This window comes from Lissotriton helveticus, chromosome 10 (assembly GCF_964261635.1).
Source record: "Lissotriton helveticus chromosome 10, aLisHel1.1, whole genome shotgun sequence".
Lineage (NCBI taxonomy): Eukaryota > Metazoa > Chordata > Amphibia > Caudata > Salamandridae > Lissotriton > Lissotriton helveticus.
In genome coordinates, this window is record NC_136071.1 from 53,254,734 (window position 1) to 53,274,386 (window position 19,653).

At 39.4% G+C, this 19,653-nt stretch overlaps 1 protein-coding gene across 1 annotated transcript; it reads right to left on the reverse strand.

Annotated features, from left to right (window-relative positions):
• Window positions 1–2,336: 2,336 nt before the first annotated feature.
• LOC144783843 (olfactory receptor 5V1-like) lies at window positions 2,337–3,281 on the reverse strand. The gene has a single exon (XM_078662594.1). The coding sequence runs from the start codon at window positions 3,279–3,281 to the stop codon at window positions 2,337–2,339; it is 945 nt and encodes a 314-aa protein (XP_078518720.1).
• Between the last annotated feature and the right edge of the window lie 16,372 nt (window positions 3,282–19,653).

A 19,653-nucleotide genomic window follows, 5' to 3' on the forward strand; every position in this document is an offset into this window, starting at 1 on the left:
CATCTTGGTGATGGAATATTTAACTTCATGGCCCTGATGGAGTACAATCCATACTACAAAATCGAAATCAGGCCTTGAGGTCTATATTCCAACTTTGGCTGTAAAGTTACAGACAAAACCTCATAGTTGGAGGGAGGGCAGTTCTCTAACAGGAACTAGCAGGTTTGTGCCTGAAACCTAAAAGCATATCATGAAATAAATGACATTAGGCCTGATGTTCATAGCTCTGGCTGTAAAATTTGTGATCAGTATTTTTGTGACTTGTGTGGTATTTTGCAAACTAATAGGTTGACTCACAAAATACTGAATCGTAGTGGGTGCCAACTTGACCTACATCATAAATAATATTGACGTAGGTCGCAAATTGTGGCCCACTACGATTTACTGCAATCACAGGTATAGTGACCTGCTCTGGTCAGCAGACCACCATGCCTTGGATGGCTTTTTAATAAATCACACCTTTTCAAAACAAATTCAACCCATTTTTCTTAAATGAAATGCGACTGTATTTAAACAGAAAAGTTTCTTTTTTTGCAGAGTTTTATATAGCGCGACCTAGACCCGAACCGAATCAGGTATTAGAGGGCTTTACATATTTTTCCAGTTACGTTACATTTTAGGCACGGGGAGATTAAGTGATTTGCCCAGAATCACAGGAGGTTTTAGCGTCGTTACCGAGACTCGAACCCAGATCCCCAGGTCCGAGGTCGAGCTCCCTAGCCGTTAGGCCAACTCCTCTCCCATTTTTGTTTGCTCAAGAAAAGGCAGTGGTTCCATGGACCCAGGGAAATGAATTGGGAGACATTTAAGTGTGACCTCTCAGTGCAGCTGCTGCACTGCAAAACACTGTGTGCTTGATTCACAAAGGTAAACTTACACTTTTGTGTAAGTTCATGATTGTTTGCTATTCATGAAGGGATTCACGAGTAGTATCTTTAGGAGTGTGCAGTCTTTGCACATAAAAGATAGGGCATTTTATGTGTGGAGACTACGGGCCCGATTCACAGAACTTACTTAAGACAAAATCCTAAACTTACTACTTTTGGTATTCACAGAAGTTAGGATTTTGTCTTAAGTTTGTCTTAAGACAGACTTAAGACAGACTTAAGTTAGGATTTTGTCTTAAGTCTGTCTTAAGTCTGTCTTAAGACAAACTTAAGATAAAATTCTAACTTCTGTGAATAACATAAGTAGTAGGTTTAGGATTTTGTCTTAAGTTAGTTCTGTGAATCGGGCCCCTTATGCTCATAAAGATACTTCACGTAAATCCCTTTGTGAATAGCAAACAACGTAAACTTACCTGAAAGTGTATGTTTACCTCTGTGAATCAGGCCCTGTAATGCTGCACGAACTAGGGTCTATGCAAAGGAGATTGATTGGGCTAGTCCCTTACAAATAAGAAGTGGGAAGACCAACGGAGGACAAAAGAGAAACATTATGATGGTTTACCTGTGAAGATGGTTGGGTACTTTTGATTTTACAACCTATATTAGTTAATTGTGCTATCAATTAATGTATTAATCCCTAAAAAGATATCTGCAATTTAGCAATTTTCTTTATTCCAAATAAAACTTTTAAACTGGGGCATATTTGAAATATTTGCATCCTGTCCTGTTTTGTTATGCTTGCTGGTGGTGGTAGGGATAGAGTCACTGCAAAAGAATTAAACTCAAAGAGAAACTATATTGTCTCAAAAATAAAAACACGAGCCATAGGCAGTAGACGCTCAGTAAAAAAAAATGAAGCTGCCCAAAATGGGCTGCTGGTGATCTATGAGGAGTCTTTGCTTTCCAAATGTCTGAGTTCTCCAAGCGCAAACAGATGCCACACAAAATACTAGTTACATTTATGGACAAATGTGCAGTTTCTTGTAATCAAGAAAAAAGTATAATTTCAGTATCTGTATTCAGGCAAAGGACCTCCTACTAGTAAAATGAAAAAAGTAATTTAGCACAACCTGTGTAGGCACTATTGGCGATGACTGAGGCTCATATGAGGAATAAATGTTAAATATTGAAAAGCATTTTTCAATTCTTAACAATTGAGCAGCTACAGACTGTGAAACCTTTGTCAAATAGTTACACAACAGTGACACTCTAGGAAAATGAGCAAATATATCAGGGTCTAGAAAGTGAAATTAAGTGATTGAGTCACTGCAAATTCAATAAAAAATTTAGATTAGAAATAACATCTGAATGGGTTCTGGAAACACAGTGTTTGTCTACATAAACCGGTTTGAGTGGGTTGGGATCAAGCAATAGATATTGAATGTGGTTTACAGTTCAATAATATAAGCACACACTTGGTTTTCAAATTCATGGACATAGACAGAGCTTTTACAACTTGTAAAAGAAGATGCATTTACCCATTGTGTTCTTTAAAGCCTTTTTCATCTGTTCATTTCTGAGGCTGTAGATAAAAGGGTTCAGCATAGGGGTGACAATGGTGTAAATCACAGTCACTGCTTTATCCCTCTCCAGTGTGTAGCTGGAGGTAGGCCGGAAGTCGGCAAACAGAATGGACCCATAGTACAAGGTGATGACAACAAGGTGGGAAGAGCAGGTACTAAAGGCCTTGCTCCTCCCCTCACTTGAACGGATACTTAATACAGTTGAGACAATGCGGCCGTATGAGAACACAATAGTAACAATGGAGACCAGGGCTACACATGTCCCCTCAGTGAGAATCAGGAGCTCATTGATAGAGGTGTCTGAGCAAGAGAGCTTCAGAAGTGGAGGCATGTCACAGAAGAAGCTCTGGATCAGGTTGGATGCACAAAATGACAGTCTGACGATCATCGTACTGTACAGAAGAGAATTTAGGAGACCACCTACCCAGGAACTAGCCGCCAACTGGATGAAAACCTTGTTGCTCATTGCCTGAAAGTAATGCAAGGGCCTACAGATAGCAACATATCGGTCATAGGCCATTGCCCCAAGTAGGAGACTGTCAATGGTCTCCATACCAACAAAGACATACAACTGTGCAATGCAGCATGAGTAGGAGATGGTCTTTGTCTTTGAGATGGTGATGATCAGAAGCTGGGGCACTATGGTTGTAAGTACACAGATGTCCACAAGTGACAAGTTCCAGATGAAGTAATACATGGGGGTATGAAGCTTTGAGTCAACAGCAATGGCAGCCATTATGGCACTGTTGCTTACTATGCCAACAAAGTAAAATGTAAGGAATAGGGCAAAGAATGCAGTCTCATGCCATGGATTGTCTGATAGACCCTGGAGAATAAAATACATAACGCGGGTTTGGTTCTTGATCTCCATTCTTTAACCTCAAAACATCTGCAGGTGGAAAATGAAACCTCATTTTGGTAAAATGGCCACAAGTAAATTCAGCATTGACAAGCTGTAAATGTTGGAACTATAAGAATATGCCAACCTCATATTCCAACCTCATAACTACCCAAAGGTCTAAGGTGTTTTCAAAATAAAGTCTTAAAAGTTGTATCTGCATTCCTAAAAAACTGAAAAAATATAGTGTCAATGGTGGAGCGATTTCTGCTATGGATTTATTAAGCAACATCAACTAGTCTACATACTTTGTTAAAGCATCTTGAGAAGCACCATTGTGATGTTCTCCTCAGCTTGTACCTTTTCAAAAATAAAATTAAGAGATAAACATTGGAAAAGAGATCGATTGTTCCAGCTTGATTGTGGACACCAGAGAGACAATGGACATGTTAACTGACTCCCTTTAGCATATTTTTACCCACCTCCGAAGGGCTGTGGTGCTCCATACCAAAGCTGAATCAACACTCCCTCTAGATGCTACAAATTATTCTTATAGCCAATGTGTTAGTCCCCCCCATCTTGTCAAATGCATCTCAGCTGCACATTAAAACTGTGATAGGAGCAATCCTGATACATTTAGTTATATCTACCACCAACAAGATTACAAACATAAATTTGAGAGGGAATGCACTATGTTGTGCTTGACTTTAATTTGGTAGGTGACAAATGTTCTACATTCAAGAGCCTTAATGGTTTTCTAAGTTAGTATTGGAATTGTAGGACAGTTGCCAGTTGAGGGTGATACAGTGAGAATCTTTCAATATTGTTTCTTATGTCCTGGTCTACATTAATAAAAAAGCTTCACATCTTACAGAGTCTTTATTTAAATTTTACAACAATGTGGCAATGGATTGACTTGGATATAAAACAAGAATTTTCTTTGTTAAAAGTTTAATCAGATTCATTTGAGATGTATTTGTGTGGCCACTACTCTTGTTGATTTTTGGATTTTCATATGGAGCATCAGACAGAGGGTGCCGCAAATTCTATTCTCATGCTTCGAGGGTGAAGCCTTGGACACAGAGTGCCGCCCTGCAGCTACAAATATGTTGAGTCACGTTATCACATTGAATTTATCATTTGAGTTTAGATTGCATGACCCTAAAAACTGTCATCGTACTTGGTTGCTTCGGGTTGTACATCCAAATAAAAACAATCACACATCATTGTTGCACCGAAATTGCTTCTCAGTTTCACTGTGAGTGATGGTGTACATATGTGAGTTGCTGCTTGCCCCTGCAGGCATTCTTAATTTGGCATTTTCAATGTTAAATGTTTCCTGACTATATTGCTAATAAGAAGGATCCATACAATTATTCAATACCAATTCAAATAGGAAACACATTTCTCTGGTTGCCTCAGTAATTTCAAGGAATTCTTCAATTCCCTTAATCTACTCCTTACTGGTTATTTTCTGCTTATTTGTTACTACAAGTGGTGAAAAGAGGGCAGTAAACTTGTCCAGTTAGTGGTGAAGAGGAAACACTGAGCTCTTCCATTAATCATCTTTTATCAATTCATTATTACTTCCCTGTGTTTCTCCTTTAGCCATAGTCAGGCATTCTGCCTGGCAGGTAGAGATGCTTTCATGAAATGGCCTGAATGGAAAGAGTACTTTTTAAAATATTTAGCTACTATTGAATATGTCAGCTGAACAGAAAAAAGATTAGTCCTGCCTTACTTGGGCCAGACTGAATTCCAGTCACAAAACACCAGTCATTTACCACAAGTTTATATAAAAAGGGGTCATCTCTGGACCCCATCTTCTTTGAGAATGGTAAAAAATGTTTTTTTTAAAAATGAAACCTAAATGTTTCATTTTCTTTTTTTTTTAAATGCCTACCATTTTCCATTAAGGAAAACGGGCTGCATTAAAAAAAAAATATTCTTTTTTGAAAAGCAATGACAGACAGTTATTGATTAAGGTGAGGCTACAGGTAAAACTATGTTTAAAAACTTCAAAAAATTCTCAAATACTTTGTGTAGTATTTTAGAAAAATTGTTTGAGTTTGAACATAAATTAACTTAAAATTACAATGCATGTCAAAAAATACACAATCCAGTAAATTGCTTTGCTTCTATCACTTGCTTAGTTGGCTGATTCAGATACCGTTGATCATACTGAGTCTCCCAGTTGAAGTTTTCCTTTAATAGTAGCAGGGTGCATCCATGCTAGGATTAGGTTGTAAATCGAAATGGCCATTTGAATAACAATATTGTAGTGAATGTTTTTGCTATTAAAAATCTCTGAGATGTTGGCACTGGCAAGGGTAGCCGAGTTCTCTCCAAAATTTAGATTTCTTTCCCATAGGAATATTTGAAATACACAGCATGATTACTCTGGTGGGATGCTTCCAGTATAAACATATGATATTCATTTAGCCTCTGTATCAGCCATGTTTCAAAGATGGATATTTGAAGTGTTCGTGAAGATGAAGGAAGTGAATTGCCTCCAAAAAGAACAAGGTATAGCCCTTCTTCGGACTTTCAGAGTTCTACAATTGACAATTGTGAAACAGCATAGTTAAATTTGCATGGCGAGAAAATTAAAAAATTGATTTTGATTTTATGTAACTGGGGATTGTGGAGGTTCTGTCCTTAAATGGTGTGATTCTACATTTGAAAGCATTGTTACCTCAAATGTCAGCTGCAATGAGTCCGTGTTTTTTTTGCTGCAGAGGGACACTAAAGGGAAGGAGGTGATTACTGCTTGCTCACTGTTGCTTTCGGTGTAAAAATACTGCATGATTGAGAAGGAGACTCTTGCCTGGTTTTAGGGAAACCTTTAATTCTTTGCCGTGACCATGAATCTAGGTCAAGTTGATGGTCAAATTCCTAAGCACAGAGTGCTATGTGAATGATTCTGCATGCATCAGCAGGTTGCCCATGAGATTGTAAGATTTCATTTAAAATGTTTTGTATGTTCCTAGTAGGAAGAATGTCATCATGGATATTCTTTCTCAGATGACCATGACTATAAAAGAATGTGTTTTGAGGAATGGGATGAGTATCAGATTGTCATTATTCATGATAGTGGTATACCAGCATTGAAAGGAGAAAGTTGTACTTATGAATATAACAAAGACTCAGTGTTGCTAGATGTTTTGGTACATTTGAAGAATGTAAGGCTCATCAAAGCTATAATGAGTTCAGCCTAAAACCTTTTTTGGTAGTACAGTATGAGTTTACTGTTTCTAATATGATGGTTATGAGAGGTGACAAAGTGGTGCAGTTGAGAACTAGAATTTTTAAACAGTGTCACAAAACACACTTAAGCTTTGTGAAGACAAGGCAGATGGTGAGGAAATGGTTTTGGTGGCTGATTATGGATGTGGTTGTCAAAAGGGTTGTGAGGGATTGCTCTGAGTGTGTTGTCGCTGATATATCATTAAAAGCATTTAGACCACCCATGTGTTACCCTATTACTCCGACTATGGCTTGGCATGTGCTACCACTATCTTCATAGGTCCAAGGGGATTCTCTTCTATGTACCTCATTTCTCTGAGTGATATTTATTCTTGTTGGCCAGTTAATACCATTGTAGATGTCACTGTTATGGTTCTAGGATTACTTGATAAAGTTAATATGAACAAAGGAGTACCAGCCGGGTTAATTAGTTACAATGGTGTGCAGTTTTTTTCACATACTGCTAAGAACTATTTGGATAGATTTGGCATGGAAAATTGCACTACCTCTGTATAATTCTACTACTGAAAGGTGCAATTCAATTGGCTATGAAGAGTAAGCAGGTTTGGCAATTACAAGTATTGAAGATCATTTGCGGGTAAAGAACAGCTTTTTATGATGCCACTGCTTTTACTCCTTTTGAGATCATAAGGTGTAGAAGTCTGAGAACTATATGTAATCCAGAATAGATGTTTAAGGCGTGTGTTAGGGGTATTCTTGTGTTGGAGCCAAGGATAAAAATTGAGGATACCCATTTGAAATATAATTCTTGATTTGATAATGGATTTGAAATATATGTTTTGTTTTGATAGTGTGAGGTTCTGCTTAGGTTTGTGTTGAGGGAATCCAACTGGTAAAGTTGAAGAATCTGTGAGAGATGCAAAAGGGGGATCAAATATTTTTTCAACATTTAAGGGTTGTTAAAGTACTAAGGAATGGCATACCTTTCAGAGATGTACAAGGTTGAAAACGTTTCTGCTCCTCTGATACACAAACTGCAATGCAGTCATAGAAGGATGGCAAAGCAAATACCCACAACACAATCTCTAACACATGTAAATGAATAGGCAACACACAGTTCAGAAATTGCCCATAAGAAAAGAGTTACGTAGACTAAGAGCCAGAATTATTTTTTAAAACACATTGACACATACAAATCAACAATTTGCAACAAAATCTTTAACTCAAGCTTAGCAAGAAAATTTGTTGAATGCGGTTATTATAATAACTAACTAATAACACTATGAAATTTGTATCCATGTCCAACAGCCACGACTGAGTACATAGACAATAGTACTGGATGGAATTACTCAGTACACAGTCACCGGTGGAGCTCAGTTAGGATATATATATATTTATTTAACATAATTCACCAAGATATGATTATTTGAATTTCAATGGATTATGATGTCTTGCATACTATTGGTCATGAGGATTCCACGTCTGCCCTTTCTAATAGCATGAGTTAGTATCATATGATTTGTACTGAAAAGGGGAGCAATCCATGTCACAAATTTCATACATATAGATCCACCTCACATAGAACAACAAATTTTCAATACAGATCTATAGGTTTCTTTGTATTTCTTTTATTAAACGGACACATACAATTATCTTGACCTATTCAATTACAGAGAAAACATATTACAAAAACATACAAGAAGAAGACTTTCAGACTTATGATTCTATTCAGTAGCTTCTATAGTTCTTAATGCTTGATTAATATAAATTGTCTGCTGACAAAGACTGTCTACTACTAACACACCCTATTGCCTTATTCTAAAATCAATGTAGAACCAACAGCTGAATCAAATAGTGATACCTAATAGATTCTTGTTCATGACCAGGCCATTACACTATTACACCTGAGACAGTGTTATTTAATTTGCGCGTTGGTACATTTGCTCTACCTATATGTAGTTTTTTAAACAAACTAATTTTACCTCTATGAATCATGAATTTTTATGTTCATATCTAGTTTGTGATGATAGGAAAAATGTTTCCCAAATGCACACAGCCCTATGAAGGATATATTTGGAAATTATAGATATGCCTGAAGTTAAGGAAAATTAGTTGTGTGATATCAAGATATTGAACACATGTATGACAGTACATTTCATCTTGGATTAACATACGACTCATGCATTTAACATTTTTAAAGCAGGTGACCCTTGGAGAAAAGCAACTGAGTCATAACATACCAGCGCCAATAGGGATGAATGTGTCATCAAAGCTAAGTGATAGTGGTCACTTCAGATGAAAGAAAAGGAAATCAAGGGGCTAAAGAAATGCTGAATGACACTCACCCACATACACACCATATAGACCAATTAGGGTATGTTGAACAAACATTCAAAGTAATGAACTTCATTGAACGATGAGAACTAAATGACTCATTTATTTTTTCTGTATATGGCTTCCATTGAAAAGCCTTTAAAATGAATAACTGGATTGAAATCTGGTTATTTAATGCATTGATATCACACCAGTGGGTAAACAAAGTTGCTACCACTTAGCTGCAGTGTTCTGTACTGCTCAGTATCTCCGATGTGCTAAACAATGCAATAAACGTGCACACGCAATCACATAATACTATATACTTAGGGCTCAATGACAAGAGAGGCAGAATTCATGTATGAAATTCTACTCCTCTTCATCTCAAATGGCTAGGTGTTGCCTCTTCTCATAAATCCGGGTGCTGGACCCAACTTTATAAACAGGAAATTCCAGCTGGTAAAATGGCATGAGGCTTCAGCTGCAACAGTAGCCAATCCTTGTACCCTGTCCCTGCTGACCTTTTTCAATGGCAAGGACAGAGCATGCAATACTCTCCTCCTGCCAAAACATTTCGGGGCATATTAGCAACAACTTGAGATAATTATCGTAAACCATGCTTATCCCAATTTTTTTTATCTTCTCCTATCGCTGGACTTTATCACAGAGATAACGCAGTATTACCAACGTTTATCTCCACGGCGATAAAAAATCCAGCGATAGTGGTGAATCCCATCTTTAACGTGAGATTTCCAGCGATAAAAATCCTATCCCTAAGGAAAATCTCGCTAATAGGCAGTTGGGGACTTAGCCGTAGAATCCACCTCCCATTAACTATTATGGCTACGTCAGGTTTTTACCAGGTGTAAAATCCTGGCGCTAATCGCGGTTTGTGCGAATTTTTTTATCGCGTTGCCGGTATTGCTGATAGGCGATAGCTGTGTTAGCGACTGCTTTCAGTCGCTACCAGTTTGGGTACACCCACTTTGCATTAATTAGTGATAAATATCGCTGACATGCAAAGTGGGCCCCAAACCGCTCGCTATAGCATGGAAGCTGTCGCTAAATGCTGTTAGCGACAGCTTGGTAATAGGGCGATAAATAAATCTCTGCTTTATCTGCAAAAAGTGCCGCTAAAGCAGTGATAACGCCCTTGCTAATATACCCCTACTTTCCTTTCCCTTCACTACCTTCCCAGCTCCCACCATCCACCCCCACTCTGCATAGAAGCCACTGCTCCTGGTTACCACCTGCGCATAGCATGTGGTAAATGGAAGTGTTAACTCCTGGGAGTAGGGAATACCATGTGAAATGTATACAGTTATTCAGGTTCAACCCATTTAATTCCCATTCTGGGGGATTTCACTCATACTAGATGGTATTCCACATGGTGATACTGGCCATTAATGGCATTTCTGGCTGCTGGAAATCTCTGCATTGCATTCGGCTTAACTCATAGTCAGGCCCTTGGTCACATAAGACATGTCTTAAGTACAAGTTTGTTGCAATCAGGTGAATATGCTTAAAAAATCCTACTTTGACACTGTGTCCTTAAAAAATGTATTCACCGGTGGAATATGGTAGGACACCTCACACATTACAGGTTTCATGTAAGGATAGGTAAGTATATTTATAATTAACCGTACAACATGGATCCTGGGTAGTACCTTAAAATTGTCTTTTCCATTTGCAGACTCCCTAAAGACTAAACAGGTGCAGAAGCAGTACAGCAATGCTGAAGGATGTAAGGCCAAACAAGAAGGAGCACATGGCAATGAGATCCTTCTGCTGCTGAATCGAGGAGGACAAGCAGAGGCTAAACCTTAGGAGGTGCTTTAATACCTAAAATGAAAGTGGCCACACAGCTCACATGAATACCTGTGAGAACTGCAGCTACTCACATGATACTCTCTGCACCAACGACTGACACCTGAGAACAGATGGGGACACAAATGAGAAAAGATCACTAAGACTAACACTGTCTTGAACAGTCATCAACTGTTCACAATTTGACGTATATTTTTCTTCAGTTGTCGAGGCAGGTGGCACATGTAGGATAAGTGTCTATTCGGAGTTAAGTCCAGGTAGCTCACGGTTAGTCTGACAAGTTCTGGTGAGCTCCGATGGATGAAACAAGGGACTTCTGGCCTCAAGAGGAATTCACAGTACACTCTTTATTGAAGGGAATTTGCCAACATTCACCAATGGGCAAAAAGGTGGAGAAACAGTTTTGTCTCCGTCTTTTTGTTTGACCAGCAGTTGTAGTCTTCCTCTCATCTCTTGAAACGCAAGAATGATTATAGATATTCAAGATGTATATTTGTCTTCTGCCCATGATGTAAAATATAAACCATGCATGAAAAATCACGGTATGACCTACATATAGTGGGACCACAAATTATTGAATGAATTGTTATAATATTGATATTTAATTTTGGGTGTTGGCATCCCACACATAGCTTTGACAAAGTCTTCTCTGGATTTGAATATTTTACCCAAGCACTAGTACCTGTGGCCTATGATCTTATCCCCATCAGTGTTATTCAATTGATTAGGGTATTAGGTTGGTGCATTCGGATCTGGGGAAATTTGATCCAATTGTAGAATGATGTTCTGCTACCTTCCATGCAGAAGTCATGGCAGCTGCTGTCAGGCTAACCAACACTCATAATTTGCTAAACATCTGAATTTGTGATATAAAACCATAACATCTTCCTTCAGATACAGCCACGTACCATAATATTACAAATCCCATAACACTCCCAATGTTGCTTACTACATGGTAATGAGATACACCCCATAATGTAGATATTAGGGGCCTCATTTATGAAAAGTGACGCATCGCTGGTTGAAAACAGCGATGCTTCACTTTCCATTACGCCATCCTTGCAACACCATTGATGCATCATATTTACAATATGACTAATCATGTCGCCAGGAGTTACAGATACATCAGTATTTCTGACGTATCTGTAGGCGCAAAAATGACGCATTGCTGGAGAGTGTCATAAAAGTGACACTACTCTCAGGTGCCCATGTGTAATGACCCATTGGTCATTACACATGGGCATGTCCCATGTGAAATGTGCCTGCGTCAGTTTACGCCTGCCATGAAGCAGGCGTAAGTTATTGCGTATTTGCATCCTAGCAGTGGTGCAGTGAAATCTTATAGATTTCACTGCTTCACTTCTACGACCCTTTCTTGCATCAGAACGCCCCCCTACATATATTATAGCTGGCGCAGGTATAATGTATCGCAGGGGTTTACAAAGTGACGGATCTACCTAGATGCGTCACTTTGTGAATATGGTGCAACAAGGTGCATTTTTTACGCCACTGGTGCTTCACAAATAGTGACGCACCGGAGGCGCAAAAGTGACGCAAGGGCTCATAAATAAAAGCCCCCCTATGTTTTGTCCTACAGCAACTCAGAGTCTATTCAAAGGGCTGCAGCACACTTGCTAGCGCAGAACATGGAATTTGGTGAAAGGAATGGTAGTGCATCCCTTTTTTGGGGTGAGATTAATAGTCATACCCTTGCTACAGTATATAATGATGAATAATAAGAGCCTCTATCTGCTCCAGGGTTTCTTGATATGACCGCCAGCTGACTAAAATGGTGTGTGCAGGGACGGAGAAGAGGAGGGAGCAGCACATGGTGGACAGGAGGTAGACACTTACCTGGCCTATGATGATCTCAATAGTAACTAACAAACTTTAGGCTACAACCACAAATAGATACAAACAACCACCTCCAAACTGCGGTACGGCAACTGCTCATGCATTCACATCCTACAGACTCAATAGGAAGTGAGCGGTTCTCAGCTTAGACTGCTTGTACCCCATAACTATAAATCAGTGACTGTCAATAATGTGGAGGACTGAAATGGACCTGTCAGTAACTCATTAAAGGCGATTCACGTTATGTGAATTCCTATCTGCATTACAATGTAATACTCGGCTGGTCAACAACCTTATCAAAAATCATGTAGAGCACCCAAATTTGTGATACGGATGTATGACGGTACGACGCGGGCTATTACCACGCCTACCATTACAACGCGTGTTTTACAACGCAAGTCGTTACCACGACTTGCGCTGTAGGGTGCGGACTTAGGAATAGTTTAATTTACTATTCCAACACCAGTCCCCGTGGATAGTAGGGAAGGTGTTGGAATAGTAAATTAACTATTCCCTGTCCTTGAGCGCCCTCCAGCGCAAGTCGTGGTTACGACTTGCGTTGTAAGAGACGCGTCGTAATGGTAGCGCGGGGTAAAATCCGCGTCGTAAAGGATGTTCCGCCTTCACTGTGCTTGCCATATAACTGCAACAGCATTAACAACATCTATGTGCACAGAGAATCTTTGGGTCACTGGTATGTAGGATGCAATTTGTCTGTGACTAAATTCTTTGAAATATCTGTAATAGTAATTTCAATGGGTCTGCAAATAATGAACTTGCTTCAAAGTTGGTGTGTGTTGTTACTGTGAGATAGAGCACAGTCACCTTCTTCAGGTTTCAGAGGTTCTACATGAGATGTATCCACACTAGCAAATCCATGCAAAGCTGCATTCAGAAGAGTAAACTGTATCAGGACCTATGTGTGCTTGAGAGTGTGCTTGAGAAACTCTTCTGAGGGTCTTCCATCTGGTCCATTTGTCTCACTTCACATTGTTATGGCATCTAAGAGTGTACCACCACTTTTGTATGAACCCTTCAATGTATGCGATGCCTAGGGATTTAAACTCCATCCAAATTTGTATACCTATTGCTTCATTGGTGATCTTAGGTACCTATGGCAATGCTGTTCCCATAGGTTTAGCTTTTTCTTTTATTACCTCTTCTACGATACTTAAATTCAATTTCATGGAATCTCTAATACTTCCGACTTAGCTCTGTTTTCTCATTGCCATCTCCTTTGGCCATTTTTACTGATTAACTTGGGACTTAGTTTGGGGTATGTTTGCGCTTCTCCACTGGGTGCTGTCTGTTCATGAGCACCCAACATCTGCAAATGTTTGTACCTCACAAAGAACTTACTTGGCATTTCTTTGTGAAAAAATAATTCAGGATCTTAGTTTTAGAAAAATACAAGTTACATTAAAATGTTTGTGATTATCTGTGTATCCCAGAATGAGCCCAGTCACAATAAAGGTATGTACAATGAGCCCTTGGTGCAATATTATGTCCACGTCTGCAAAGTTGTAGTCAATAGCCTGGTGCATATTTTAGAAGAAATTGCTCTCTTTTTACATTGCAGGAGGTCACATGTTAATGTAGAGTTTGCTCGTGAGCTTTAGAGAGCCTAACTCAGAAACATTGATCAGTTAATGCCTCTCCACCTTTAAGAGCTGTGATAGTTAGGGCACATACACTAACTTATTGAGTGAAGAAATTTGTCAGGACATGATATAGAACTGATTGTCTGTATTTGAAGGAAGAAGGGGGTTTTATGGCCTGATTCAGAATTTGGTAGGTGGGGCACTCTGTCACAAATGTGACTGATATCCTGTCCGTCATATTACAAGTGCCATAGGATATAATGTACGTGTAATATGGTGGATGGGATGTTGGTTGTGTTTGTGATGGAATATTTTCTGTCAAACTCCAAATCAGCCCTTCAGCTGGAAGTATCTAAGAAATAGATGAAATGTTATGTTTGTGATAATGTTTTAAAATAATTTCATCACATCCATTTGGGATAGCAAACAGTCTTGTTTTGACAAATATACTTATTTAATTGCAGTGTTTGAATGTCCTATTATGTGACTCGTGTTGGGGGATTATTAATGGGATCTCTTTTGCCAGTTATTCTAGCCTCAATAAAGAAGAGAGAATGCACATATCTTAAAAGATATATGTGATTTTAGGACAATAAAGCAACCCTTATATTGCCAATTCTCCTTGCAGTTCCCAGCAGAGAGATCATCACAACAATAACTCTGATACCAGGGGCATGTTCTCTTTCATTTGATGGAATAGGGTGTGTCGGTAGCCATTGAATGCAGAAAGATGAATGACAAAAGGAAACAATCGATTGAGATCAGTTGAAATCCATTACAGTTGAATATGAAAGTTGAGTAGGTAGTTGACAAGTTAACAAAGAATGTCAAAAGCAGGAATGAGGATCCACACCTGGAGGACCACTTAGGCATTGTCACCCACAATCAACAAACTGTGTTCCTTAGAAGTAAGATCCAAGTGGCTATGTCAACAAAGGCCAATCAGGCTAGAGGGAGGAAAAGAGAGGCATGTTAAATGTGTAATACCAGGAGGTATGTTTTAGAGCAAAAAAGGAAAAACGCTTACTTGGCTTAGTAACAACAAGGCCAAAATAATTAGAAAATGAAACACGGGGAAAAGAGGTAGACCAGATACCATCTGCAAATGAAGTTTTCACTTTCCTGTCTTAAGAGGATTAACAAAAAAAATAAGGACCCTGGTACAAAGGAAGAATAGAACCAAGGATGGTGAGGTTGTGATATTATATCCACCTCATTATCTGGATGCTCTCAGCACAGATGTACAATATGCGTTATATATGGTCCCAGTCAAGCACCGAGGTAGGTGAATATTCAAATGGCTTGAAGAGGAAGGCTCTGAAGTTGGAGGTGCTAGACCAGTTGGTTATGCTTAGAGAACATCCCACAACTGAGGCTTTAGAAGCCAGTGAACCATGGGTCCATTATAGGCCAAACTTGAATATCTTGATTGCTGCTTTGCCCATAAACTGTCAGAGATAACATGCAATAGCAGGAACACAGGTGTTGTGATAAGACTTCCTGAAAGAGATCAGGATATTAGTAGTTTAAAAGTCAAGGCGGTTAGATGTGAAACTGCTTGCCTCTTAACCTTTTAAAAACTACCAGCTAACAGAACTTATGGCATCTTAGAGAGAAGGGTACAAGTCAAAAAACTATACTGTATTGGTTTTCATAGAAATGTAGAAAAAACCCAGACATTACATCAAATATAGGGCTCTGGTGGAAGCGCGAAGGATCATGCCCATCCCTCTTTTACCTCTATTGGAGGCTCTTGTCTAGTAAAACTTTTGGAGTGGATGTAAGGCTATAGCTGTTAGCCAGACCTCATCTGGCAGCAAAGCACCCAGCACTGGTAGAGGTATAAACAAATCTCTTATTGGAGCCAGACCTTATCAAAGAGGTGGGCAAGTCACGATCCACCACATTGATGGTTGTGTCTGGATTGTGGGGGTGAATGTAGCATGCTTCTTTAAAAACACTGTGGAGGCTTGTAGAGTCTCCACAGTGATATGTCAGTTTTTTAAAATTCCATGATCCCCAAGCTTAAACAGAATGGTTTATTCCATATTGTTCTCATGAAGGCATATGCCGGGCAGAAATATAATTCATGTGCAATATTTTCTTCATTATTCAAAGTGCATAAGGTGCAATTCGTTTCCCCCTCTGCTGTTGGGCCAAATAACCATTTAGCTGTAATCAAGTTAATCTGGAGATTGTCGAAACAACACTTCATAAAGAGTGTTTTTGCTAATTGGAGGTGAATACTATCCAAATAATGCTCAAAACCTGGCAATGGTTTGAAACTTAGAAATTGTGAGGACAGACTTCCCAATCTGGGATTAGGATGTGCACCGTTTAATAAATATTCCCAATAAACACCTTTAACTTCATTCTTGGAACATGCTGTCAATGATCTGGGGTCCTTCCAAAAATGACTCAGCCCCATTTTACTAAACCTGGTCCACACATGGCGGAACCATGGAAAAGTGACCTGGCCATCGAGATCCAGGAGCTCCCTCAGACCTTGCTTATAAGGACTAAGTTCTTGCGTAACCCAGGTTTCAGCTAGGTGTTCTAATCTCTTGATGCCACTATTGTTAAATAATGGGATCAGGGGTGTGTTTTGGGGGAGACACAGTAACCTCTATGGTATTTCATTTTCTCCTACAATTAAAGAAGCACGATTGTCACCACCCTACAATTCGACCCCATAAATAGCTGCTGTGTGAGCCCTGTATCTATAAACCTCCAATGCTGGATACACTGCCTTAGACTTGGTAGCCTGTTGCTTTTTTGCAATTGGCATGGAATTTTGAAGCAAAGCTTCCTTAGCTTTGTTAATGTGAGGTTTCCATGACAGTTTTGCGTCGATTGTGATAACTAAAGTTCGGCACATGTAATATTTTTCTTAAACTCCTTGTGCGGTCTGATGGCCATATGTTTGGTTTCCTAGAGTTTATTTCAAGGCCCTTAAGGCTGCAATAGTTGTTGAAACTATCCATTAGCCTTTGCAGCCCTCTTGGTATCTGCAACAACAAAATGGTATCATAGGCAAACATTAATGCAGATATGCGAATCCCACCTAGTTTTGGAGAGTCATGGCTGCACTACTCTAAGTGTTGGATGATGTCATTAACATATAATGAAAAGAGGGTACATGCCAATACGCACACCTGCCTCATGCCCCTCCTAACAGGTATGTTGTCTGTAAGTTCTCCACCAGGACCCCAATGAACTTTACCACGGATATCTTGATGTAGCCTAATTATCTGGGTTAAGATTTTGTTAGGTGCTCCTTGTCTCAATACTTCCCATAAAGATCCCCTTGGCACCAGATCAAAAGCAGCTTTCAAACTGACAAAAGCTACATACAAATGCCCTTCCCCCTTCAATTTAGCGTATTGCCATGCTATACACAGGGGCACAACAATTGTCAATCATACTCACTCTAGATCTAATAAATGCCTGACAAGGGGAAAGATTGTTGTTCTCATCTATCCAGTGGCTGAGCTTATTTAAAATCTGTTTTGCATAAACATTTTGCAAGATGTCAATTAAACTGTTAGTCCTTTAATTGGCTGGTTCTTGTTTATTGTCCTATTTGATTAGCACAAATTCACCCCCCTTTCCATGTGTCTGGCACTGGTGCACTTGAGGCGACTGCATTAAATAAGTTTACACATCGCACCCACACTGCTGTATCATGCTTCAAAAGCTCCCCTGGTATCTTGTCAGGGTCCCCTGCCTTCCCTGTTTTAATTGCTTCAATTGCTTCCATGGTCTCGCTTAGGCTAAAGTAAGGGGTGGATGCTATTTCTTGGCTCATTGAAACCTGGGGAGAAGCAAGCCATTCTTGCCGAGGCTCTAATGCCTCTGAGTACAAGTTAGTGAAATGTCTGCTCCAGGTGCCAGAATTCAGGTAATGGTCAGTGGTAGTTTAGGCATCTTCACTGCCATGGGCTTATATTCGCCAAAAAACAGCATGGTCTTTACTGCTAGCCAAAATAATAAGATCAGCCCAGTTGGCATTGTCCCAGGTCCTTTCAGCTCTGGCAAGTGCTCTCTTGTGATCTGCCCTAGTGTTCCTCACTAGTTCCTCATTTCTTTTTTTAAGTTTGAGTTTATTAAACAATAAACAAATACAAACAAAATGCGAGCAGTGAAAAAACAGTCAAAGTATGAAAATCAAAAAGTTATACAAGAAATGGGGGAAGGGAGGAGGGAAACATCAATAATCAAATACATCAATAATCAAATTCCTGTAATGAGAACAATACCTGAAAGAGTGGAAATACTTTAAGTAGTGACAAAGCAAGCATTAACAACTTATAATAATGGATAGAGATGCTAAAATAAGAAAAGATAATTCAAGGCGGTTTGCGAACCTCAATAGAGTGAACATCATGTGTGATGGAGAAAGGGGCAGAGGAGGAGAGGTAGTGCACTAAAGGGAGCCAGAGGAGATCCCGCTTAATTGCTAGGGAGATAGGGGAGACAAAATTAGTATCCAATCTATGGTGAAAGCATATTGCATTCCACCAGGATCGGAAGGAAACATTAGTGGCTTGTTTCCAATTGGAAGTAATGTGGTGAAAGGCAATGGCAATAAAGAGATCCAATAGGAGATAGTGAGTATGTGTTTGGGGGAGTGCAGGGGATAGAGAGCCCAAAAAGATGTGAGAGGGAGAAAAAGGAATAGTGAAATGAAAAATTTTCTGGAGCTGAGACCAAACTAAGTTCCCGAATTGAGAAATGGGAGGGCAATCAAAAAGCATGTGTTATCAGTTGGCTGATAGACAGGGACAAGACCAGCAAGTAGGGAGAGTGTCTGTTGAGAAGGAGGATAAGATAGTGGGAGTAAAAAGGGTGCAGTTGTAAATAAAGTAAAGAGTTTGGGTCGTGTTGGCAGCCCTAGAAGTCTTGTGTAGTTTGAGCCAAATTTTGTCCCACAAAGCAACTGGCCAATCTGAAGAGAAATCCTGTTCCCAAGCTAGTTCAACCTTTGTTTTGGATCTGTCAGTAGAGGAACGGAGTGAATTGTACAAAGAGGAAGCAGAAGGAGAGGAATCTATAATCGAGGCTGTAATATGATGGGAGAGAGGAATGGTATTAGAGGACTGCAATGATGCTAGATAAGATAGAAGGTTAGGATAAAGTGAGTCATATTGAGACCGCTCATTGGGTGGCAATGAAAACTGAGATCGAAGATCTGAAAAAGAGAGAGGAAGGTTGTGGGAGAGAAGCTGAGAAATCCATCGGATGCAGCGAGAATGCCAGGACTTTCAAAAGAAAGTACAATTTCGTATCGTAAGCTTTTTGTTATGCCAGATAGGTTGTTCATGTGTCGAGGAAGTACAAGGATAAAATGAAGAGAGATATGCAGAAAGTAGTTTACGGGAATGAGAAAGAACAGGATTATGGAGACTATGGAGAGAGGATTTAAATGATAAAAATTCGCGAAATATGAAAGGAGAAAGGAAAGAAGACTCAATCGTTAACCATAGGGGAGGATGGAAAGGAAGATCCGTGGACAAACAGCTAGCAGATTGCTTGAGGGAAAAAGAGCGATGATAGACTTTGAAATCAGGGAAACGGACACCAGATTGAGATTTATCCTTACG

What these genes read in the sequence shown, in the direction of transcription:
- LOC144783843 (XM_078662594.1), bottom strand. Translation starts at nt 3,281, where the DNA reads ATGGAGATCAAGAACCAAACCCGCGTTATGTATTTTATTCTCCAGGGT.